General features: G+C 61.8%; 1 protein-coding gene across 1 annotated transcript in view; it reads left to right on the top strand.

The window, feature by feature from the left end:
* CELSR1 (cadherin EGF LAG seven-pass G-type receptor 1) overlaps window positions 1-20,033 on the top strand; it is a 149,752-nt gene extending 129,719 nt beyond the window's left edge. The window contains exons 23-35 of the mRNA XM_060025826.1: window positions 1,297-1,423; window positions 3,141-3,341; window positions 8,328-8,502; window positions 11,812-11,924; window positions 12,313-12,392; window positions 13,793-13,919; window positions 14,634-14,759; window positions 15,126-15,220; window positions 15,491-15,594; window positions 15,857-16,006; window positions 16,401-16,631; window positions 16,878-17,139; window positions 17,930-20,033. Of these exons, the coding sequence (XP_059881809.1) occupies window positions 1,297-1,423; window positions 3,141-3,341; window positions 8,328-8,502; window positions 11,812-11,924; window positions 12,313-12,392; window positions 13,793-13,919; window positions 14,634-14,759; window positions 15,126-15,220; window positions 15,491-15,594; window positions 15,857-16,006; window positions 16,401-16,631; window positions 16,878-17,139; window positions 17,930-17,954 (1,816 nt within the window). The 3' untranslated portion in view covers window positions 17,955-20,033. The remainder of the gene's footprint in view (window positions 1-1,296; window positions 1,424-3,140; window positions 3,342-8,327; window positions 8,503-11,811; window positions 11,925-12,312; window positions 12,393-13,792; window positions 13,920-14,633; window positions 14,760-15,125; window positions 15,221-15,490; window positions 15,595-15,856; window positions 16,007-16,400; window positions 16,632-16,877; window positions 17,140-17,929) is intronic.
* The last annotated feature ends 3,980 nt before the right edge of the window (window positions 20,034-24,013 follow it).

The following is a 24,013-nucleotide window of genomic DNA, read 5'->3' as shown; positions in this document are numbered from 1 at the left end:
AGGCCAGCGTGGAGACGGGGCCCCTCGCCTGCGGGACTCCGGCCAACAAGCACCCCATCCACCACCAGAAAAGGCCGGGGTTCTGGACACACACGGGGGCGGGACTCAGACTGGGCCCAGGGTCCTCCCACCGACAGCGGAAAATCCCTGATGTGCACAGGGGAGTCCCTGTACCAGGGGAAGGTCCCTGGCCTCAGCCGTCCCGCCCTGGAGACCCACGTGGCAGCTGCTGGGGCTGGTTTGACCCCTCAGAGGCCCCGCTCACATCAGCAGCGTCCGTCTGCCTCCCATCCCCGCCCCTGACGCTTGCAGCCAGGACGGAGTTTTGTGCTCACTCCATGCAGCCCAAACGTTCCCCCAGACTGCAGTCCCACTAGGTGGGTCGGGTCTCTGCCGCGGGGGCTCTGCTGGGCGCCCGCGCTGGGAAGCAGGTTTGGATCAGCAGGCACCACGCGCCACTCTCTCCCTCCTTCTGTAGTTTCCAAATTCCAGTTAATGAGCGACCCGCCTAGCGCCTGGAGGGCAGTAGACGCTTGGCTTACAAAAGAGAATGCAGGGTCCACTTTCAGGACGAGGCCGGGTTGAGGTCTGTCTGGCACGCGTTGGGCTCGGCTGTCTCGCATGGTCGGTTGATTGAACCCCAGCAATTAGGCAGCCGGGGCTCTAATTATCCTCTGCTTTGCACTGCATCTGCCATCCCAGACCTTAAAGTTCTGGGCAAACGTGTGTTAGCCTCCACGTCCCATTTTACAGATGAGTACACTGGGGCCAGAGAAGCTACTTGGCTCTCCCAGGGCCAGGGAGGGCAGGGCTGTGTCTGAGGCCGAGACACACCTGTAGCAGCCTGTCCCTTGGGGCTTCCCATCAGTAACACGGGGTCGTGATGGGGCCCTGCTTCCAGGCAGTTGCCGTAAAACGTTGTGCAAATATGAAGATGAAAGTATAAAACGGGTGTGAGATGTTTCTTCTTAAATCATCGAGCCTCAAAAGGAGACCAGAGCACACAGTGGCTATTTTAACAGCTGACTAATGTCTCCGGCAAAGGGGCCTGCGACATCCCGCTGCAGTTTTACTGCTGAACGACGCGTGAACGTGAACGGCAGAGGGTGCTCATCAGAGGCCCCCACCGGCCTGGAAAGGGAAGGGAGAGGGTTCACACGGTCCCAGGGGCCACCGGGGCTGTGGTCCTCACGGCGATGACAGTGGCACTTGGCTGGGGCACAGCGAAGATGTTGCTTGGGCTCCAGTGGGGGCGGGAGGGCCCCAGGGACCCATTCACCCTGCTTTTCTCTGCAGCGTCGGTGGGACCGGAGGGTGGTCGGCCAAGGGCTGTGAGCTGCTGTCCCGAAACCAGACCCACGTCACCTGCCAGTGCAGCCACGCGACTAGCTCGGCCGTGCTCATGGACGTCTCCCGGCGTGAGGTGGGCACCGCCCCCAGGGCAACCCCTGCCCAGCTGGCAAGTGTGTCCTGGCCCCCAAGCCCGCTCTTCTGTGAGCTGCGTCTTTCCTGCTAAGGGCTTTGAACAAACTGAAGCCACAGTTAAAAACTGTGCTCCAGGAGGACTGGGCAGAATCTGTTAGGATTTCCGCAACAGAACCCCCTTAGAAGAGTTTTCAAAGAGCCCAGGTTGTAAATTAGAAATGGTTCTGGCAGTCCAGAACCTCAGAGAGGAAACCCCTGGAATGCACACCTCACTTCAAAACAGGGTTCTCAGCAGTCTGTTAGGTGATGCTGTTTCTGCTGCGCTTTGAATTTTAAGGAAGAAAAGAGACGGCTGGCGGGAACAAAGGGAGTGTCTCTCTTAAGGGCTGCACACACTGGCCCCAAAGGACAAAGGAGGCTCGGTCAGGAGCCCCGAGCGGCAGCGGGACAGCTCGTGTTTAGCCTCCAGTGTTTTCGGTGGCCTCTGTGGGCCTCCAGGGAGGCAGGGGGGCCCAAGCAGGGCAGGGTCAGCCTGGCAGGGTTGTGTCCTGATGTCAGGAGCCACACCGAGGCCTGGGAGACCTCACCCTGTTTTCAGGCTGGGATGTGTCCCGGGCGGCCACACCATCATCTCTCCCAGGACTTCCCGGTATGCAGTGGCCCAAGTTTCTGTCACATTCTTGGGAGGGTGAGTCAGCCACTAGTTGCTGCTGATGGGTGTTAGGGTGACAAGAGCAGAGAGTGTGCTGGGAGCCCAAGACAGAAAGCGCCCATGGGCAGGGGCTCCAGGTCCCAGCCTGAAGGGGGTTAATTATTAGTGCTCTTTGTCAGTGGAGGGGCGGATTTGGGGGTCCTCTCATGGCCAGGAAGCTGGGCAGCACCAGGAGGGGACTCGCGGGCAAAGGAAGCAGAAGTTCAGGTAGAAGAAATTAAACCAGAGCAGGAATCAGGGCTCCCACGCCCCAGGGGCCTCAAAACCAGAGGCCAGTAAATAGCGCCCCAGCCTCGGGGAGTAAGTGCGGCTGCAGCCCCCAGCCTCTCTGAGATCCCTGAGCACTCAGTCCCCCCACCCATCCTACTCAGGCCTGGCTCCCCGAGTTCCCCGGGCAGCCCCGGCTCACAGCTCTGTGCAAGTTCAGAACGGTGCTTTCTGGAAGTTACCAGAGAACCGGAGCTGCCTGCTCCCCAAATGCCGAACCTCCGTCGGGTGCCAGGTCCCGGGCGAGTGTCCTATTTTGCAAAAAAAAGCGCAGGAGACAACTGTGGTTTCCTGCAGCTGTGGCATCTCTGCCTTTTGTGTGAGCTGAGGCTCTGTTTGAAGGTCTCTCAGCTCAGAATTTGGGTGGACAGGCCCCACACCTGCCGGACAGCAGGAGTTAGGCGTGAGGTTTTTTGTTTTTCAGGGTTTTTTTCTTGTGGCAAAGTACACGTAACAGAAAAGTCACCGTCTCAGCCGTGTTTCAGTGTGCAGGTCAGGGGCATCGTGTGCGTCCACGGTGTTTGCAGCCGTCACCGCCGACCTCCCCAGAACTTTGTCGCCCGAAACCGTTCATTTGGTTTTTGCTCGCGGTTTTTGCACCCCCCTGAGAGCCACGTTGCAGTCACGCTGGTTCCTGCCCGCAGTGATAATACGTGAATGTGTCTTGATTGTGCAAAAGCTCCATCCGAGCCGTGGCCCTCACGTGTTCTCCCGCCTCTAACCAACCCGCCCGCAGCACGGAGAGGTCCTGCCCCTGAAGATCGTCACCTACGCCGCCGTGTCCTTGTCGCTGGCCGCCCTGCTGGCGGCCTTCGTGCTCCTGGCGCTGGTGCAGACGCTCCGCTCCAACCTGCACGGCATCCACAAGAACCTCATCGGGGCGCTCTTCTTCTCCCAGCTGGTCTTCGTCATCGGGATCGCCCAGACAGAAAACCCGGTGAGGCCCCGGCCCCTCCCCTCCCTCCACGGCCGCCCGTGGGGCCCCGTGGGAGCGCACGCTGTCCGACCTTCCACCGAGGCCGGAGGAGTCGTCCGGGCGGAGTGTCTGTTGCTGGTTCCGTCCAGCGGGTGGGAAGTTGGGAACCCAGGCCGAGCCTGTGGGCTCACTGCTTTGTGCCTGGTGGGACTCTCCCTCCAAGGGCATCCTCGGGAGCCGGGGGCTCCGTACGCCTCAACTCTTACTTTCCTGGCCCAGGCGCTAGTGATTTCATCAGAAATTACATTTGTGAAACCCAAGAGTCCTGGGAGCTGTCACTTGAGCCTGGAGCTGCCCCTGTCGCGCAGCGTCTCCCAGGCCTGCACTTGCTGGGGAGTCATGGCCACGTTTTCTGTGAAAGCCCGGGTGTTTCCCCAGAGGGGGAGAGAGAAGTCCAGGACAGGCCCAGAACTCAGGGACGTGTTGGTGGCGGCGGGTCGGCAGGGTTGACGCGAGAAGGGAGCTCGAGACTCGTGGAGGAGAGGACGGGGTTACATACGGAGTGTCTTGCTCAAGCCATCCCAGGGCACGTGGGCTCCTGGGGTATCACGTGGGCTCGTGGGGTGTTATATAGGCTTCTGGAAGTTATCGTTAGGTGATTAGATTATATAGCTGATACGATGACCTCACAGAAAAAATCCTAACCAATCTACAGACGCATTACAAGAAATAATGAAAGAGTTTAGCGAGGTGCGTGGCTATCAGAGGAGATCGATGTATATCATCAGTTGTTCCTGCCCACCAGCCACCGTGTGTTTAAAATGTAACTTACGAAGGAGTGGCTGGAAACGACTGCAGCAGAGACCCTGGCAGAGGCTGGTAGTTTGGCTTTGAAGGAGGAGAGGATGAGGCCCTGGTTGAAGCCAGAGCGGGGGTGGGGCGGGGTTAGGGTTAAGCGGGAGGCTCTGTAGGATGGGAGAGACCTGAGCCCGAGTGATTCCAGGGGGAGGAGGGAGAAGGGGTGGCTGGTGGCTGGGGCGAGGTCCCCGGGGGGGTGGGACAGGGATCGGCCCTGGAGGGGGAGACGGCGGCACGGCCAAGATCACTGGGGAGAGAAAAGCAAGAGGAAGGAGGGAGGTTTGTGGCTTGGTCCCCGGCTGGTTGCAAGTGGTTTTTCACTTTTACAAAAGGGGCTTTCAGACTACAAGGGTCACAGCACGGTGATGGGGGTGAGGGCAGCAGGGTCACAGCACGGTGATGGGGGTGAGGGCAGCAGGGTCACAGCACGGTGATGGGGGTGAGGGCAGCAGGGTCACAGCACGGTGATGGGGGTGAGGGCAGCAGGGTCACAGCACGGTGATGGGGGTGAGGGCAGCAGGGTCACAGCACGGTGATGGGGGTGAGGGCAGCAGGGTCACAGCACGGTGATGGGGGTGAGGGCAGCACAGGCTCTGTGCCAAGGCTTTACATGCGCCCTCTGGCTTGCTGAAACATCCCTGGGGCCCCGGGAGGTGGCAGCATCCCTGCTCACAGGTGAGGAACCCGGGGCCAGCAAGATTGAGTGACCTGGCCCAGGGCAGACACTTCACTGTGTGCGTGTGAGTTCATCGTTCATCGCTAGATGGTGACCCTGATGGCCCTGGGCAGACGTGAGGCCAGCTGACCACATCACATGTGCATATGTAGTGACTCCAGGAAGTTCCCAGGTTACTACTCCCACCTAATGCCGATCTCTCCACGGTGAGGGTTGTGCCCTTCCTTTCTCGGTGGACTGTTCCAGCTGCCGCATGCTGTTAACAGAGCTGACATTTCTTCATTCCTCACGCAGTGAGGACCATTGATCGTCACTGTATTAGATCTACCAAAGACCCAGACCCTAGAAGCGCTCTCATCTCTGCCCACGGAGATACTCCAGACACAGACTCGGATGGTGGTACAGGGGTGTCAGGTGCCAGAATGGCCCCCTGGTGGCTGGTGGGGGAGCTGTGCCTGGCCAGAGAAGGGCTGAGCAGGACCGTCCATTCACCGTCCAGGGGGAGGGGCCAGGATCGGAAGGGGACAGGTCGGGGGTCTGGTCATCCAGAGCTTGACGGGCTGGCCGAGCAGCGCCATCTGTGTTTTGCAGGCAGCGTTGTTCCATGGGGAGCCGTGACCGGGTCTGCATTTTAGGAAGAGGACCCTGGTGACAGGGAAGATGGGTCAGAAGGGCAGAGATCGGAGGTCAGAGAGGCAGCCAGGATGGCGTCTTCCTAGGTCTGATGGGTGGAGCGAGGCCAGGACAGCGGCAGGAGGAGAAGGACAGGAGTCGGGACCAGGTGGGCGCAGAGGGAGGGGAAGGAGGGGGGCGTGAAGCCACGAGTCTCCAGGAGGGGGGCCGCCAGGAGAGGTGGAAGCAGACAAGAGTGGCAGGTCTGGGTGAGGCTGGACACACCCATCCCCTGCGGGCTGAGGCGAGTGCAGAGCTGAGCTGGGGAGGCCGCCCGCACGTGAAGAGGACGCGTGTCTGTGGGAATGGACAGCCGGAGAGGGACACGTGGAGTAGAGACCCGGATGGCATTTCTGGCTCGCCGGCCAGGGCCCCTTGCAGCCTGGAGCTCTCCTTCCTCGGTTAGTGCAGGCAGGGGGCCCCTCCGGAGGCTGGCGCTGGGGAGAGAGGCGGGGCATCCAGGCAGACAACCTTGAGAGGTTTGCGTGATGACCTTGGCGGCTCAGCAGCGTGGACACAGGGAGCCCCGGGCCTGGCCAGGGGGACGGACCGTGAGCGAGTGTCGGGCTCCCAGGGCAGGCGGGGCGCTGGAGAGGCTGGGCCGCCCCTCTGCACCCGCCGGGCTCAGCGCCCCTCCCCTGCCTGCATGTCCTGGGGGGTAGGGGCTGTGTGACTCAGTGCAGAACCCTTCAAGGTGCCTCTGAGTGGTCTGAACAGAGGGACGGAGAGCCGGTGACAGGCCACTCCTTGCAACTAAACGCCGCGTGACAAATCGCAGAGGCAGTCCCTCACTGGTTTCAAGCACTGACTCATCGGCCGCCTGCAAGGAGAGCTCTGCAGCCTCCATGCGCTGGTGAGCAGGAAGAGAGGGAGGAGGAAAGCCGTGCACATAAGTCTGGGGCTTTGGCACCGCGCCTGGGTTTGATGGGTGTTCTGTAAACTCACAGTCCCATCTCTGGGTGAGGTTTTTCATCTCCCAGATCACTGGCAGGTTGAAATGATTTATTGTGCCTTAGTGTTTGTTCTGTTTCTGGAAAAGGTGGTACCTTTGGTGCCGAAGTCCCTGCATGTACATTACATTTTAGAATGTCAATTTCTGACACTGTTTTTTTTTTCCAAAGGTGGTTTTGTGGGTTTACTTTTCACATTATTTAAGGCAACACGCCAGCCTCCTCACCCTTCTTCCTTCTGCTGAGCCAACGGTGCTTTGCACAGGGGCGGCTGGGGCTTGGCGTGGGGTACCCCAGCCCCAGGCTCCCCCTCCGCGGCCAGGCTGACCGCTTTGCCCGTTGCTAAGTGCGGACCCCCGTTTCCTGTCCAGCATCTGAGGCAGAGGGCATGTCTGCTTGAGTTCCTGTTTTGTGCTGTATTGGGCAAATATTAATGCTAACATGGTTCCCTCCCGCATCTCCGGGGCTTTATTTCTGGAGAGAACTCGGCCCGTCAAGGTGGTCTTAGCCGCAGGTGGCACTTGTGTTCCCAGCAAGCCTGGGCTCTGGGGCGCTCCCGCGGGTGCGCTGCCCTGGGACTGAGCGGAGGCCTCTGCACGAGTCAGGCGGTGGCCCTCTGTCTCCTACGCTCCTGTCTGTTGGGGTGTGGGTGTCGGCTCAGGTACTGAGAGCCCGGGGAGGTCGGGCTGCCACGATAGCAGCCAGGATTGGACAGGATGTTTCAGGGTGTGGCCCCGCCGTGGGCGTGGCCAGGGGCTTTCTCCTCCCCCTCCCCATGTCCTCTCTCTCCTCCCCTGCCAGTCCAGCTTCCTGGGACCTGGAGGGGAGCCTGTCCGCATCTCCCAGCAGGTGGACCTTGGGAATCCTGGACGGGCAGCCAGCCCCTCTCAGGAGGACCCGGCGAGGCTGCTCTGGGCCAAGGTGGAGGTCTTGAAATTCCATCCCGGAGCACTTGGGACTGGATTTGCACTGACAGCCTCAGGCTGGAAGCCCAGGGTCCCACAGTGTCCCCAGCCCTCCACCACCGCCTTCCTCATGTTCTCGCACCACCTTCGGTGTCCAGGGACTCAGGGCTGGGTCACCAAGGCCCCCAGAGGCCGGGAAGCTGACCCTCAACTGCCCTGTGGAGGTTGACTTTCACTCCCTGGCACTCAGCCACTGGCCAGACACAGACCCACGGGGACAGAAACAGAACAAACGCTCTCATCCCTGTTTTCTTCCGCGGAAGGTAGAGGCTCCGTTAAATCAGCGCAGGTGCGATGACCTTGTTTTCATGAGGGCGAGGTCACGAGGCCCGAGGCTCCTCCCTCCCACTGGCCGCATCCGCTGGACCTAGGAGACCCGCACGAGGGCTGGGGTGGTGGGTGAAGGCCACGGTCACGGTCTGGGGCCACAGCCTGAGCAGCCTGCCTCCATGATATTCTTTTTCGAACTTTAAATGAAATGCCAACATTTAAAAATTTGGAGCCGTGACCTGAAAATACAAATTTCTAGTTTCTAATGGAAACAGTAGAGGCTCAGCCAACCTGTCGGCCCTGGGTTATGCTCACGCCTGGCGCCGATCCAGGTTGGGGGGTCCCCAGGGCCCCCAGGTGCCTCACTCCGTGTCCTGCGTTCCGCATCAGGAGCCTGAGACGCTTGGGACTGTTGACACTCAGCCGCTCCTGGGTGAATCAAATAGGGAAAAACAACTGACTCGATTTCCTTTTTCAGACCTGCGTGCCCTCACGTTTGCAAAGTGGCCCAACTGCGTGCGTCCCCCGCCCCTGTCTCCGTGCCATCCGGCCCTCGGTCCGTGGTGCAGGGCCCGCGGGCCGGCGGGCTTCGCTGAGCGGCTGCCTCTCCCCGCAGTTCCTGTGCACGGTGATCGCCATTCTCCTGCACTACGTGTACATGAGCACCTTCGCCTGGACCTTCGTGGAGAGCCTGCACATCCACCGCATGCTGACCGAGGTGCGCAACATCGACGCCGGGCCCATGAGGTTCTACTACGTCGTGGGCTGGGGCATCCCAGCCATCGTCACAGGTGAGGATGCGCAGAGCAGCCCCGCCAGGGGGCCCGGGCTGGGGACCGACCACCACTCGGGGGACCCGCGTGGCACTGCTGATGCAGGAAGCCACGTCAGATAAACCAGCGCCCCTGGGTGCAGGTGGCGGAGCTCTCTGGCCTCCTCCTGGGCACTCGGCAGAGGAGGGGCACCTGCACCCACATCTGCTCCCACGAGTGTCATCATCAGTGAGGGATGCGTCTCCCGTCAGTGTGAGCTCCTTGAGACCTGGTTCCAGGCCTGTTCAGGGTTCGCCTGTGGCATCTAACAGACAAACGCTCCCTTGTCTGCCCGCTTTGTGGATAGATGGGTGAATGATGGGTGGATGGATGGTGGATGGGTAGGTGGTGGGTGGATGGATGGAGAGATGGGTGAATGATGGGTAGGTGGATGGTGGGTGGGTAGGTGGTGGGTGGATGGAGAGATGGGTGAATGATGGGTGGGTGGATGGTGGATGGGTAGGTGGTGGGTGGATGGATGGAGAGATGGGTGGCTGGGTGGGTGGACAGGTGGGTAGGTAGGTAGCTGGGTGGGTGGAGGGATCGATGGATGGATGGTAGATGGACGAACGGACGGATGGTGGATGGGCGGGTAGCTGGGTGGGTGGAGGGATCGATGGATGGATGGTAGATGGACGAACGGACGGATGGTGGATGGGCGGGTAGCTGGGTGGGTGGAGGGATCGATGGATGGATGGTAGATGGACGAACGGACGGATGGTGGATGGGCGGGTAGCTGGGTGGGTGGGTAGGTAGCTGGTTGGATGGAGGGATAGATGGATGGATGGTAGATGGACGAACGGACGGATGGTGGATGGGCGGGTAGCTGGGTGGGTGGATGGATCGATGGATGAAAGAATGAGTTCATGAACGAACAGACAGCAGCACTTCTCAGCACACTTCACTAAATATGAGAAGGTCAGATTTGCTTCCTATGGGGAAAGATCCCCTCTTGCGTTCACAAAGGGAGAGCAGCACCCTCTCTCCTCAGCAGTCCCTGGGTTCCAGGGATCCAGACACGAAGTCCGAGGCCAGAGGCAGTGGGAGAAGGGGCAGATGCCGCCCCAGGGCTCTGCCCAGCAGCCACCCTGGTTTCCATGGTAGCATCACCAACTGGTATCCTGAGGCCACTCTGCTCCCACCCAGACAGTCTGCGCACCGGGCTGTCCCGTTGTGACTTCTCTCTCTGGGCTCCAAGGGACCCTGAATGACCGTTGTCACCTCCATCCAGGGCTGCTGAGGGGGGGCAGTGGGAGCCTCTCTCACCGGCAGCCACCTCCTCTTGACCCAAAGACTGAACACAGCAGACACACTACGTCGCGTGTTTCCATGCTGTTTCTGGTCAGCTTGTGAGAAAGGTGCTTATTCAGGTGGTTCCTGAGCCCCAAAGACCAGGAAGAATGAGGGCTGGGAGCAGCTGGTTTCGGGGGTCCCCCCAGTGCCCATCTACTAACCCCCTGAAGCAAGGACCTGGTCGTGCTTGGACACTCAGGGCACTCATCTTTAATTTCATCTTCAGTCTGCCCAGAGCCTCTATTGTTATTTGGGGTTTTTTTTAAGTTAGCAAGTTAATCTCAGAAACCAGAACACCGGATTTTATTTACATCAAATTCTATGAAGAGAAACGAGGAAGTCAGGTCAGGATCATTTGCCAATTTGCTTATTTTACAAAAGGAAAAGTTAAAGTTTGCTGTGTGCTTGTCTGTGCCCCAGTAAACTCAGAGTGTGGTTCCTGGTCTGTACTGTACCCTGTTCCATCTCCACCTGTGTGGTCACCTCAGGCAGCCCCTCCCGACGCGGCTGGATGGAGCAGAGCATCTGCATGGGACCCTGCATGGGGACAGCCCTTGTCTCAGATGTGGGGCCTGACCCAGCCGGGCCTTTGGGATCCGGGGGGCGCGGGGGATGGGGGCCTGAGGCCACCTCCCCATGTGCTTTCCTTAACCCCCACCAAGTCTCAGTTGCCCAAGAACGTGGGAGCATTCGCACACTCCTTCATTCGTTCATTCAGGGCCAGCCTCTTCTGTGCGGGGCTCCGTTCTAGGCCCGGGATCAGAGCAGTGAGTGAGAACGGCAAAGCCTGTGTCTTCCGGGAGTCGTCCGTCCAGGGAAGACGGGCATTAAGTGATGGTGAATGTGACTCTAGGCTCATCCACAGACCCTGCACTGAGGGGTGGGCTCAGAGCCAGGGGTGGGGGAGGATGAGACCTGCTCTCATCTGGGGGTGGGGTGGGGGGCAGGCCAGGAAGGCTTCCTGGAGGAAGCACTCTTTACACTGGAGGGCTCGCAGGAACCAGGCTGCTGTGCTGGGGGGTGTGCCTTCAGGGCTCTGCATGTGCAAGACCTGAGTGGAGGAAGGCTGGTTGGGGACTGACCTGAGGCTGGGCTGGGGCGGAGTGGGGGGTGCCACGTGGTCTGGAGTGTGGCCGTGGCCACGCCACAAAGGGCCTAGAAGGCTGCGGAAATACCCGTGTCCGTCTCCTGAGGGCAGTGGGAAGCCATTGCAGGGTTTTGAGCAGTCGGTGGGGAGACTTGACCCTTTAGGGCTTAAGCAAGGGAGTGTGGCCTGCGGAACAGTCCAGGCCAGGTCCGGGGAGGCCACGGCGCGGAGTGGGCTGCTTCTTTGTCCTAAGCAAGGTCTGCGTTGGAGAAGCCACTCCAGGCTTCACCTTGACGGTTCTGTAAGGGCAAGTCCTGCTCTAGCTTGTGACATGGTTAGAAACCATGGCTGTGGCTTAGATAACATAGGAAACTCCTCATTTGCCTAGCACCTTGGAGTGGTGAGCCCTTCCTGGGGTGTGTGCATGTGCGTATGTGTGTGTGTGTGGCGTGTGTGCTCTGTGCACGCACATGAGCGTGGCATGTGTGGCATGTGCCTGCCCTCAGGTCCTTGCACCTGTGGTCCATGGCCACGTCCTGGCTTCCATGTGGCCCAGCAATCAGGGCATCCCCATCGTGCTTCGTGGCTGGTCCTGGCAGGTCCCATCACCTCCGTCTTCTGTCTCTCTCCCACCTCCGTCAGCAGCCCTGGCCCAGGTGGGCTCCCCACCTCTGGGGTGAATCCGCGAGCAGGTCTGGCCATGGTGGGCCTGTGACCGGCACTGAGAGGGCCTTTGCTGGGAGGGGACCTGGGCCTTTGTCATTTCCCGGCTGTTTATCTCGGGTTCCCCGCCCTTCCCTCTGAGCGCCATGCCGGGGGCCCCGGGTCCTGCCTGGGGTCTGGGAACACCCTGTTGTGGCCACCCCCCCATCGGGGTGGCCCTCACTCTTCTCCTCCCTGTTGTCCAGGACTTGCGGTGGGCCTGGACCCCCAGGGCTACGGAAACCCGGACTTCTGCTGGCTGTCCCTTCGTGACACCCTGATCTGGAGCTTTGCGGGGCCCATCGGAACCGTGATAGTCGTGAGTGCCGGGGGCTTCTCAGAACCCCTGATTATCAGGGTCGTGGGAGGCCGGGTGCCCCTTGCGTACGCTGGCTTGAAGGGTGTTTGGGGCTGATGGGTTACCAGCTCCGCTGAGCATCTGGGCGGACGGGAAGGGTTGACCTCACGGTGATAAAGCCTTGTCCTCAGACCCGTGGGTGCTGGGATCTGGTCCAGGTCCGCGTCCACTGTGACGCTGGTCAGCATCCAGCTCCCGCGGGCTCCTGGGCTCTGAGGCCTCGTCCCAGAGGCACCTCCCGAGATGTGGGCTGAAGACCCTCAGAAGCCTTTGGCTTTTGAAGGTCTCTAGTGACAGTACAATGGAGCGGCCACTGGACTTCGGGTTTCTCTGTTTGGTTTGTTTTCAGGTCAACACAGTCATTTTTGTCCTGTCTGCAAAGGTCTCCTGCCAAAGGAAGCGCCATTATTATGAGAGAAAACGGGTCGTGTAAGTTGTTGCCTAACCCGGCCAGTGGGTGGGACCTGACGTGGGGCCAGCCCCACCCAACACCCCTGCCTGTCCCCATGAAAGTGCCCGTCACCGGGCCGGTCAGCTGCTGGTTTTCCGGGCCGGTCCAGGGCGTCATGGCAGCCACGTCAGTGGGGAATCGACAGGCCGCAGTGGGGAGAGGCCAGCCGTGTCTGGACGTGTCTGGGCTGTGCCGAGCGGAGTCTGGATCTCTCGGGGGAGAGCTGGACATCGTGGAGAAAAGCGAGAGAGGCTGACCACAGGGGGACTGGGGCAGGTGGCCGGCCGGGGTGGCAGCCTGGACCTTGGAGGGAGAGATGTTTAGGATGTAGGACCCACGGGGTTTGTGGTGGAGTCACTGAGGGGAGAGGGGGTAGCAGTGACTGACGCCTGGGTGTCCTCGCCTGGACCGGCAGGAGGAGGGGGATGGTGACAGCCGGGTGGGGGGAGGTGCCAGGGCGCCTGGACACTCCCTGGAGTCAGACAGGGTGGGGGTGGGGGGATGGAACTTTCTGGGTTGGTGGTGACAGTGATGCCGACACCACAGGAGTGGAGGAGCTCGCCCAGGGAGAGGGTGCAGCACAGGAGGATGGGGCCCAGCAGAGAGGGGGCCTCCCATGTTTTCAGGTTGGGAGAGAGCAGGGGACCCACAGAAAAGCCTTGCAGGAGGCAGGCAGGGCAGCTTCGGGAGAGCTCAGCATGAGTCCAAGAGCCACGAGAGGGTCAGGGGAGGGGAGGACAAGGGTGTCCACCGGGCCGGGTGGCCCGAGCTGGGGGGCCAGGGAAGGGAGGATGTGTGAGGAGGGGCTGAGGGGCCGCAGAAGGTGCCGGTCCACCCGGCCCACGGGAGAGCAGAGTCTGAAAGGGCCACGGAGGAGCAGAGACCGCGGGCAGGGGATGCGGAGTCGGGGTCCAGCCTGCTCCACTGTCGTCTGCTTCCTCCCCGCCCCAGACCTACCTTTCCCAGCCCTTGCCTCACGTTAGCACACGCAGTTCGCTCCAGCACCCCACGACCCCACCAGGGATGCATGTCACCGTCCGTTCCCCTTCGGCTGGGGAGACCGAGGCAGAGAGCAGGAAGCCCTTGCTAGGAGCCTGCACGGCGGGCCTGACACCTTCTCGCCACGCACCTCCTCCAGGTCCACGTACCTTCCGGGCCGTGCACCAGGCTTCCCGGAGTCGCTGTGGGTGCAGCCCGTGTACCAGCCTTGGCTCCTAGTTTCCTATTTACCTGTTTGCTTTTTAACTGCTCACCACTAAGCTGTCTTTTCCCCTGTGTGAGCCAGGGGCTGCCTCATGGTAGATGCTTCGAAAGGGTGTGGGAAGGAAAGAGGGTGGGGGATGGATGCTGCAGCCGCGCCCCTGTCCCGCCCCCGCAGTTCCCTGGTGAGGACGGCCTTCTTCCTGCTGCTGCTCATCAGCGCCACCTGGCTTCTGGGGCTGCTGGCCGTGAACAGCGACGCGCTCACCTTCCGCTACCTCTTTGCCGTCTTCAGCTGCTTACAGGTGGGTGGCTGTCAGAACGATCTGGCGGGGCCCAGGGGTCACCTGTCTGAAATGCCCCAACCCCGAGTGGCCCCGTGAGGGTCCCCGGGGAGATCCTTGACCTGGCGTCCGGGCTGTGTTCTCGCTCTCTGGACACACGGGGCTGCACCGTGGCTGTCCTTCCGGTGTCGGCGCAGTTTGTTAGGGGTATGGTGAAGCCTCGTGGTCCTGCCACCGAAAAAAAGGCGCCTGTTGCTCCAAAGGCAGCTCTGCCCCGAGCCCTCCCAGGGACCCCCATTCCATGGCCTCCTGTGCGTCTGTCAGGACGCAGTCCTCTGCTCACCCCCTCCCCGGCCAGCATAAATCCCACTGTGTCCCCAGGAGGATGCTGGCCACTTACTGTCCACACCGTGGACCCTGATTAATGATGCAACATTGGGGACCCAGATGGCCCGGGGGCTGGGGCCTGGGAAGGGGTCCTCCAGGCACCGGGCGTGCGGGCTGCCCTGACCAGGCCCCTGACCTGGAGAAATTGGAAGCCCCCGGGGCAGGGAGGCCGGGCGTGGGCCATGGTGGGCGTCTGCGGCCGCGGCGGCCCTAGGCACCGTCGGCTCCACGTGGCTGAGCTATGCTCCGTGCATCCTCCGGGCAGGCAGGTGGGCGGTGAGGCAGCGGGAGGGCCCTGGCTTCTCTACAGGGGCCAAGCCCGGCGCTGACCTGCCCCCTCCTCTGCAGGGCCTCGCCGTCCTCTTGCTCCACTGTGTGTTCAACAGAGAGGTCCGGAAACACCTGAAGGGTGTGCTCGCCGGGAAGAAGCCGTACCCCGACGACTCAGCCACCACGAGGGCCACCCTGCTGACGGTAGGAGGCTCCCGGGGACGCCAGGGCCTGGACCAGCATCAGACACAGCCCCTTGGTCTCGCGTCCCCCACAAAAGGGGGCATCACAGATCTGTCCCCGGAGTGTGGCATCCAGCCTTCCCTGCAGCCCCGGGAGCGAGCCGAGTCGACGGGGTGGGGTCTGTCCAGCTCACAGCCTCTTCCCCCGCCATGGCCGGCGGGGATCCTGTCTAGAAGCAGGGCCGGTGGGAGCTGCCACCGGGCCGCTGTGCCCTGTTCCCGGCAGGGGCACGGTCAGGGTGCTGCACGGGGGCTTGCGGTGGGGACCGAGCCACCCTCTGCGCCCTGGTGGCCTCTGCTCAGCCGGTAACCAGCCCCCTCCCCCCAGCGCTCCCTCAACTGCAACAACACGTACGGCGAGGAGCCCGACGTGTTCCGCACGGCCCTGGGCGAGTCCACCGCCTCGCTGGACAGCACCATCAGGTCAGGCCGGGCCGGCGCCCCTGCTGTGGCCGTGGGGGGGAAGCTCTCCGAGCAAACGTGGGCTTTGCCGCCTCCGCCCCGAGCTATGTGCCCTGCTGTTTGAGCCCACGTGTGTTTATCCGTGTGCTCCGGCAGTCTCGTGGCAGAGAACCTTCCAGAGCCCAGTCTGGCTGCCCTGGCACACGCAGAAGGCGCTGGGTGATGGCGGGGGGCCGGTCATGCATCCCCCAGAGCAACAATGCTGAGCCCACCCACCTCTACTCTCTCCAGGGACAAAGGGGGCCAGAAGCTCAGCGTGTCCTCTGGGCCGGCGCGGGGCGGCCACGGGGAGCCAGACGCGTCCTTTGTACCCAGGAGCACCAAGAAGCCCCATGGTACGTGTCCCCTGGGGCGCGGTCTCCCGTCAGCCTGCGCGTCTCCCTTCCGGGGGTCACGGCGAGAGCTTCCGGCTGGCTCTCGGCTGCCCCGTGGGCCCCTCGGTCACCGGAGAACGTACAGCCTTGAAGAGGTGGCCACCGCACACTGGGAGGGTCAGCGGGCACCCAGTGCCCTCCCGTGCCCGGGCCCAGGTGGCTCCAGTCTGCAGGAAGCACCCCGCCCCCCGCCTGAGCCCTGTCCCTCCCGCCTGCCCCGCAGGCCACGACTCGGACTCGGACAGCGAGCTGTCCCTGGATGAGCAGAGCAGCTCTTACGCTTCCTCACGCTCCTCCGACAGCGAGGACGACGGGGTCGCGGCTGAGGACAGATGGGACCCGGCCCAGGGCCCCGTGCACAGCACCCCCAAAGGTGAGTGAGCCCGCTGGCTGCAGAGCGGCCCTCAGCCGTGGCCGCCTGCCCCTGGGACGGGGCTGCGGCGGCAGGAAGGACAGCCCCCAGCTCACCGTCCGCAGAGCACGGGTGACGTCTCGGGGGTCTCTGTGGGACCCTCACGGCCAGGACTCCGCAAAGCTAACCGCACTACTGCAGGGAGCACAACGCTCCCGGGTGTGGGGATGTGGGGGCGCTTGAGGCTGGGATCCCACCCCAGGACCTTCCCTCTCAGCCTCGGTGTCCCCCCCGGATGGCGCGGCCCTGCCAGGCCTGCGGGTCGGGGACCGTGGGTCAGCGCCGCTCGGGACACGCTCCCGCCGAGCCGAGCAGGCAGCCGCCCTGCATGTTGAGGGTCCGTCTTGTGCCTCAGTGGACTCTGTGGCCAACCACGTCCCAGCCGGCTGGCCTGATGAGAGCCTGGCCGGGAGCGACAGTGAGGGGCCGGGCGAGCAGCCCCGCCTGAAGGTGGAGACCAAGGTCAGCGTGGAGCTGCACCTGGACGAGCAGGGCAACCACTGCAGCGAGCGCATCCCGGCCCGGGAGAGTGGGGGCCCCAGGCCCGCGGCCGCACCGCCCAGCCAGCTCCCCGAGCAGAGAAAAGGTGCCGAGGGCCCACTGTCCCTGGAGCTGGTCCTGGGGGAGGCAGGCCCAGGCACGGGGTTCGGGGGTGGGGTCCGTGGGGCACGGGGGTGGTGCCCGGCGGGGCAGGGGTGAGACCCGAGGGGGAGAGGAGTGGCCGAGAGCTCAGCTCTGCATGACAGTCCCTCCCCGAGCCCACTGCATCCAGCAGAAGCAGCCTGATCGTGACCTTCTCGATCCCCCCGACCCCCCCGACCCCCCCGCCCAGGCATCTTGAAAAACAAGGTCACCTACCCGCCGCCACTGACGGAGAAGATGCTGAAGTCGCGGCTGCGAGAGAAGTTGGCCGAGCGTGAGCAGAGCCCCGCGTCCTCGCGGCCGTCCTCCCTGGCCTCCAGCGACGGCGTCCGCGCCCCCGACGGCGCCATCCCCGCCAAGACGCTGCACCGGGAGCCAGGGCGCGAGCACCTCAACGGGGTGGCCATGAATGTGCGGGCCGGGAGCGCCCAGGCCCACGGCTCCGGCTCCGAGTGAGTAGCCTGGGCCGTGGCGGGAGGGACGGCGGGGGTGGCCCCCAGCCAACCTCCCCGTGGTCCCCCGTCTGGAGGACAGGCCCCGAGCACAGAGGCGTGCCCAGGCAGAGGCCCGGGGGCTGCGGTGGGCTTCCACCTGGGAGAGGGCCCCTGCTTGGGATCAGGAGGCCGGAGGTGCAGCAGACGGCTGTCAAGGCCCTGTGTCCCGTCCAGCCCTGAAGCTCTAGGACTTGAGACCATGTGGGACCAAATGTTTTATGAGCAGTTTCCTTGGCCCAGGGTCATTACTGCCCCATTTTGTGGTTAAGGAGACTGAGGCTGGGGCGGGGTAGGGGTGGGGGCGCCTGGCCGCAGAGTCGCGGAGCTGGGATCCCACTCCAGACGTCCCAGGGAGGTGGGGAGAATGGGAGCCGGGTCTTCCAGAACGACCTTCCTAGAACTTAGAGACTGACTCGGCTTGCTAGCCTTGGTGCTCTGGGTGCCGTCCCAGGCCAGCCCTGGGGAGGACGCTCAGATGGGCCTGGGTCTCCGGGTGGCCCTGGCCGTCGGGGGTGCAGGTTGATTGTCCCCTCCCCTGCCTGCCACTGTCGCTGTGTCCACGCATGAGCTTGCCCTCCGTGGAGCCTCCGGGCACCCGGTCCCCTGAGTGGGGGGTTCTGCCCCATGCCCCCCGAGTGGGGGTCTGCCCCTGCACAACCTCGGACCCAGCCCAGCTGCTGGCTTCACGGGGGGCAGGGGCCGTCCTCGCTGACCCTCCGCCTGCCTGACGGCTTCTTCCCACGCGCAGAGGCAGTAACGAAACTTCACTTTGAACCATCAGGAAACCGTGAAGACGAGCCCATCACCTCCGCCCAGGCCTCTGTGCTGTGTCGTTGTGCTCCTGGACCTTGGAGCCCGGGGGGGTTCCCTGCCCTGTCAGTGAAGCAGGCCCTGGTGGCGGGGGCCCCATGGGGCTGCAGTGGTAGCCCCGTGACTGGCATGACTGAAGGTCCAGACACAAAGCGCTGAGCTGCCCCGGAGGCTCAGGGCCCCTTAGACCCGTGACAAGTGCCAAAGGCCACAGGCACGGGAGGCGTGGACTCCCGGGCCGGCACAGCTCAACCCTCGGACTGCGGACAGAGCCAAAACCGTGCGCTGGCCTGGCCGGGACAGGGCCCAGCAGGAGAGCTGGCCTTGAGAGGAGCCGCCGGGCCGGCTGGCCAGGACTCAGGGCCGCAGGCAGCTCCCTGCAGTGCAGGCCCGGGGCCAGCAGCTCCACAGCCCTCTGCAAAGGCAGCCCTTGTCTTGAAGCAGCTCGCTTTCCTTCGTTGCAGAGGTGCAGATACTGCGGTATATGCGTATGGGACTTTAAAGGGCAAAACCTCTGTATATTCCGCATCCGTACTGACTCTGTCCACACTGGGAGATCCGTGGGGCGAGCTCTCCCTCCTTCTGGCGTCAGGCAGATCGCGCAGCCAGCCTGGAGTCCGGCGCGCCTCCAGCACTGGTGTCCCAGCAGAGCAGAGGCGGGCGGTGTGTAGGGGGCGCTGCTGGGCGGAGGTCCCGGCCCTGCCCCAGCCCGGGGGTCCGCGGGCGCCACGCGGGGCTGCCTGGGTGCGCGGCGCATTCGCATCTGCGACGCTCGCCCCCAGCTCCCACCTGCCTGGACGGGTGTGGCTCCGAGACAGGGCCGTCTGGGGCTGGGCCAGGAGCTCTGCTGAGTGAGTGTGGGACGCAGGTGCACGCGGCCGCGACCGACACACTGGTCATCCCTTGCCCCCTTCGCTGGGGTGGGCCCCACCCTGAGCCCCGCGGGGCCTCCCTGGCCCCCTTCCCGGTCAGCGGTACTGCAGGTGGGGAATTCCTTTGTTCCTCTGCTCCTGTTCTCGGCGGGACTGTAAAATGTTCACACGTTCCTGATTCAGACAGAGGTATGAGGTCTTCCAGGATGTCACATTCCTTCCTGCCAATTTTCTAGCTCTTTTAGAGTCCGAGGAGCTCCAGGCAGGCGGGGGTCTCACCCCCAGAGTCTGACCAATTACTTCATTTTGCTTCAAATGGCCAATTGTGAGAAGGGACAAAGCCTCAGCACACTGTTCAATAGTTACCAAGCTGTTTTTTGGAAACTCACACCAAGGACCGGCTGTGACTCCCTCTGTGGGCAGTCGGCACAGCGTGGCCTGAGGGGCTGTGGAACGGGGCCCAGAATTACTCAGACACGTCTTATTTCAGTGTTTCTTTTGTTCCTCAGTCGGATGCCCAAATAAACGGTCAGCACAGCTGCCTCCAAATACGAGAAACCATAAAATACGATGAAAATCAAGTAAAGTGCAAAGATGTCCATACTGTATTATTTTGATGAAAATGCGAGTATTGTTGGTGGCTGAGAGGAAAACATACCTGATACTCAGGTCTAAGACCACAGGCTTCATACAGAAATGAAATGAGAACCCAAAGCCCTCACACTTGAATGAATTATAAATGTGCCTTAGCAGGGAAGTGGCCTTTTCAAGATACAAAAGAATAGTACCTTCAAATGTTTACCATTGAGGAGACATTTTCTAAGTAAAAAAAAAAAGTGGAAACATTTTTTAGTCTGAACACTTCACTTTCGTATTGTCCCATAGTCTTCTGCAACTGGACTTTGTCCCTTGAGATGTATTTAGGTTTTTCATTTGATCAGAACTGTTAACCAAAAAAACAACTGTCAGTTTTATTAAGACAGGAAAAATGTAAACCTATTTTTGTGACTTAAGACTTTATGAGAGAGGGAGACACTGGAGGTTTTTTTAAACAAATGTGTATTTATTAATGTTCAGAACACTGGAATTGCAACACAAATGAGGAAAGAGTCTACAATAAATTAAGATTTTTTTGAATTTGTACTTTTGCTGTCTGGTTTTCCCCCCACTCCTGCATCCCTGTTGCCGCCCCTTCCTAAGGCAGCCCTGGAAAAGGGACCATGTACAGGATGCCGACAAGCCCGGGGGAGCAGGAGCCATTCCGGAACCTTCTATCCATTTCCTGCTCATCCAGGCCCTTGTACCTCGCACTTCAAAATTTTTTCCTGCACCAATCTCTCCTGTCCTTCTGGGACGCCAGTGAACACAACTGGTTCCTGAGGCTTTGTTCATCTGTTTTCACGCTTTTTTTCTCTCTGTTCTTCAGGTTAGATCATTTCTAGTGATCAACTTTCAGGTTGACTGATTCTTTCCTCTGTCATCTCCATTCTGCTGTTGAGCCTGTCCAGTGATTTTTTTTTTTTTTAAATACTGTAATTTTAAGTTCTAAAATTTCCATTTGGTTCCTTTTTATTAATTTTATTTCTCTACTGAAGACTTCGAGTTTTCCGTGAATTTCGTGTTTACCTCACAGAGCATGATGATAACAGGAGCTTTAAATTCTCTGGTAATTTGGCATCTGGGTCATCTTGGGGCCGCAAATCTGTTTTCTTTTCTCTCTGTGTTTCCTGGTTCCTTGGGTGCTAGCTAATTTCAAACTGAATCCTTGATTGACATTTTTGAATGTTACGTCATGAGCCTCAGGGTCCTGTTAAAATGTGCTGGCAGATGTCAGTTGTTTGTTTTAGAAGGCGGTCAACCCCATTAGGTTCAGACCACAAGTTCTGTCTCCTTCTGTGGCTGTGACTTTGCTGTGCTGCCTTGGGTCCACTCTGTACACCTGCCACTCAGTTAGTCTAGGACTTGGGCTGGTTTATGTCCGTTCTGCCCTCAGAGCCTTTCATATGCTGCTTTGGGTCTGTTCCAACTCAGGGTGAGCCAGTGCCTGTCAGTATATATGGAAAGCGAGGGCTCCACTCCGCCAGCGCTGTCTCCTCTCTGGGATTTGCCTCACACGCTGTTACTCCTGGCACCCCTTTTCTTGGTTCCTCTATGCAAAAGGATGGGTTTCTTCCAGGGTTCTAGCTGCCTGCACTGCCTCACTTCCACCCACCTGGGGCTACCTTTGGGGAGAATCAGCAGGAGCAAAGAGAAGACAGTGGGAGGGGCTCCCACACACTCCTCAGCCCGCAGGGCTCCCCCTTCCCAGGCCTCTCTTGGAGTCCTTGCCCCAGTGCTGGCCACACAGCTCCAGAGGTTGGGGCCACGCTTAGGTCAAGCCTGGGAGAAAAAAAGAGGAAAACCACCCATGAACGCCCCACCCCCAAAGGCCACTCTCAGGTTCTGCTCCCTCCCCTGTCCCCCTGCTAACATTCACCTGTCAAGAGTGCCTGGTCATGAACGTGATAGAATACCACCATCTCAAGCCAGAAGTGCTGCTTAAGGGGGGGACACATGTGAGGAGAGTAGTCCCCCGCTGAAGGGAGCAGGTGCGTCCGCTGGGCCTGGGTGGCCTCCCGTGGACATAAATAATTGCACTCCACACCAACCTAGCCAAGGCCACTCCAGGACCCGCGGGATCGAGACAGAAACACGGACGTGAACACAGAACATCTGAATGCCGTCCAGGCCACAGAAACATCCAAGCCTCCCCCATCCCAGCTGTAAGAGTAAGCGCTCCCTCACATCGCGGCTGCAGCCTCACTCCAGGCTCCCTCCCTGTAGACACTGGGGGTGCAGGGAGGTCCGGGGCTTGCGAAGGCTTCTGGGGAAATGGGCAACCAAGGCAGCTGGAGCCCAGGAATGTGGGCAGAAGACAGGCCCCGGGGCTTGACCCCGACCCCAGCCCCTCTGCACTCCCCACCTGGAAGTGCAGCCCTGGAGTCTGGGAGAGGCCCAGTGGTGTGCCCTGGCCAACAGCTAGGCATTGCCCAGAGGCCTCCCAGAGTCAGTCAGCTGTGCCCCCAGAGAGAAAGTGGTACTGCGGCCCGGAGGCTGCCACGGGCGCAGCCCAGGTGAGGCCTGGTGACCCAGGGGCAGCGGCAGGCTTGTGCTCCCTCCTCCCGCCTCCAGTGGCTGGAGGTCTGGCGTCGGGCTGGCAGGACGCGAAGAGCCGTCCAGAGGCCAGAAGGGCGGCCTCCGCTCTGCTGGCCTGTGTCCATGCCGACTGCCTCCACCCGCCCCTCCTCCCACTGTGGCGGCTCCCCAGACGCGGCCACAGCTCAGCCCTCGGTTCCGCGCAAGAGCCCCAGACCCAGGGCAGGGGGTCCCGGGAAACCTGAGTCCAGGGAGGCTCCACACTGCCCTGGGAGCTGGCAGAACAGAGGCGGTGTCTCAGCCCCAGCTTCCATGCTGGGCTCGGTGTCCCCAGGGGCACTGCTGTCCCGTCCGGTCCCCTCTGCCCAGCACGACGTGGAAAGCACCTGCCGGGCTGTGGTCAGCCTCCCGGCTGGGTCAGGGCAACACCTCCCTGGGCCAGCCCCGCTGGAGCAGCTGCCCAGCCCTCCACCTCCAGCCTACAGGGCCTACGTCTTCATCTGGATCACGGAGACGGTCTTGGAAGCCCCTTGGCGGGGGTGGGAAGTGCCTGCATGTCTGCTCCAGCCCACGCCCCGCCCTGGGGACGCGCCCTGCTGGGTGGGGCCTTGGCTAGGAGGGAGCCAGGGGGGTGCCCAGAAACAGGAGGAGGGGGAATGGGAGGGGCTCCAGCTCTGCCTGGAGGGAGGACGCTGAGTGCCCCAGGGCAGGGCGGGGCCGGGACCCTCAGTCCCTACGGAGCTGTGTCCTCCTCCCCACATGGCTTGCCCACTTCCCGGGTCACAGCCCAGATCCAGCCCCCCGCCCCTCACCGGCCCCCACCGCAGAGTGGGCATCTGTGCCGCCGAAGGACTGGGCACCGCTGAGCCGGGGTTGGGGGGAGCGGTGGGCGCAGCTCTCGGTCACCCTGACGCAGGGTCACACTCAGCCGGCTGTAGGGCCCAGCCCACCGCGTGCCCCTGCCCCAGGCTGGCAGGGCCGCAGTGCCAGGCTTGAGGCTGGTCCCCCCGGCAGGCGGCAGCCCCTGCGCAGACCCGGGGCAAGTCCCAAGCGTGGTGTCCGTTCCCGGACTCCCATCCTCCTCCCTCGGCCCCAGGTGGCAGAGCCTGGCTGTGCAGGAGGGCGACCACTCAGTGCTCGAGAATGGTCCATCTCGACCCGCTAGAGAACCAAGGGCATCTGGACCCCCTTCTCGTCCAAACCTCCACAGCCCACCTGGTCCTCTCCTGTCCCCTCCCATCTGTACCTCACACCAGCCAGAGAGATCCTTTGCTCAAAACCCTCTCCAGGCCTCCCCTCCTGTCCAGAAGGAAGCCCTGTCCTCACTGTGGCCGCAGGCCCTGCACATTCTGGAGCCCAGGTGCCCGTCACCCACTTCAAGCCCCTCCCTTGTGTGACCTTCCTGGGGGCAGGAGCTCCGTCCTGGGTGACTTGACCCAGGGCTGGCCCTGCAGCTCTGCCCCTCAGCACAAGGGGCTTCTGAGCCTTGGGGGGCCACGTGACCCGCCCCCGAGTTGCTCCCCATCAGCATAGCACCTGGAAGAATATGCCGCACTGCCTCTGCTCTAGAACCTTCTAACCCACAGGAGACGGGAGCCACACTTCTAGCCTCCACAGGAGCCTGGCTTGGAGCACAAGCAAGGGCTGAGTCTGAGGTCAGTGAGAGGGAGAGCCTGAGGCTCGTCCATCCTGGCACCGGAGCAGGTGGCTGGGCCCCTGAGCAGAGCACCAGGGACCCTGGGGCCCACCGGGAGCCGGGACAGGGCACTAACCAAGGCAGGGAAGCTGGAGGCACTGGGGCACGCAGAAGTGTGCCCTTCCAGGAAGAGCCAACCTCCACCTGACCCAGCTGACCGCGCCCCCGGGAAGGCCTGGTGGAGCGTCTCCAAACCTCCCGCCTCCAAGTCCTGCGGTGGCTCCCCAGCGGGCCTTTCAACTGCCCACGGCAGGACGACGGCCACCCACGATGCCCCCGGCCAAAGCCAGCTCCAAAGGTGCTCTCATCTGCCACTCAG

This window comes from Delphinus delphis, chromosome 11 (genome assembly GCF_949987515.2).
Source record: "Delphinus delphis chromosome 11, mDelDel1.2, whole genome shotgun sequence".
In the NCBI taxonomy this organism is placed as follows: domain Eukaryota; kingdom Metazoa; phylum Chordata; class Mammalia; order Artiodactyla; family Delphinidae; genus Delphinus; species Delphinus delphis.
This window is presented reverse-complemented; position numbering and strand designations above follow the sequence as displayed.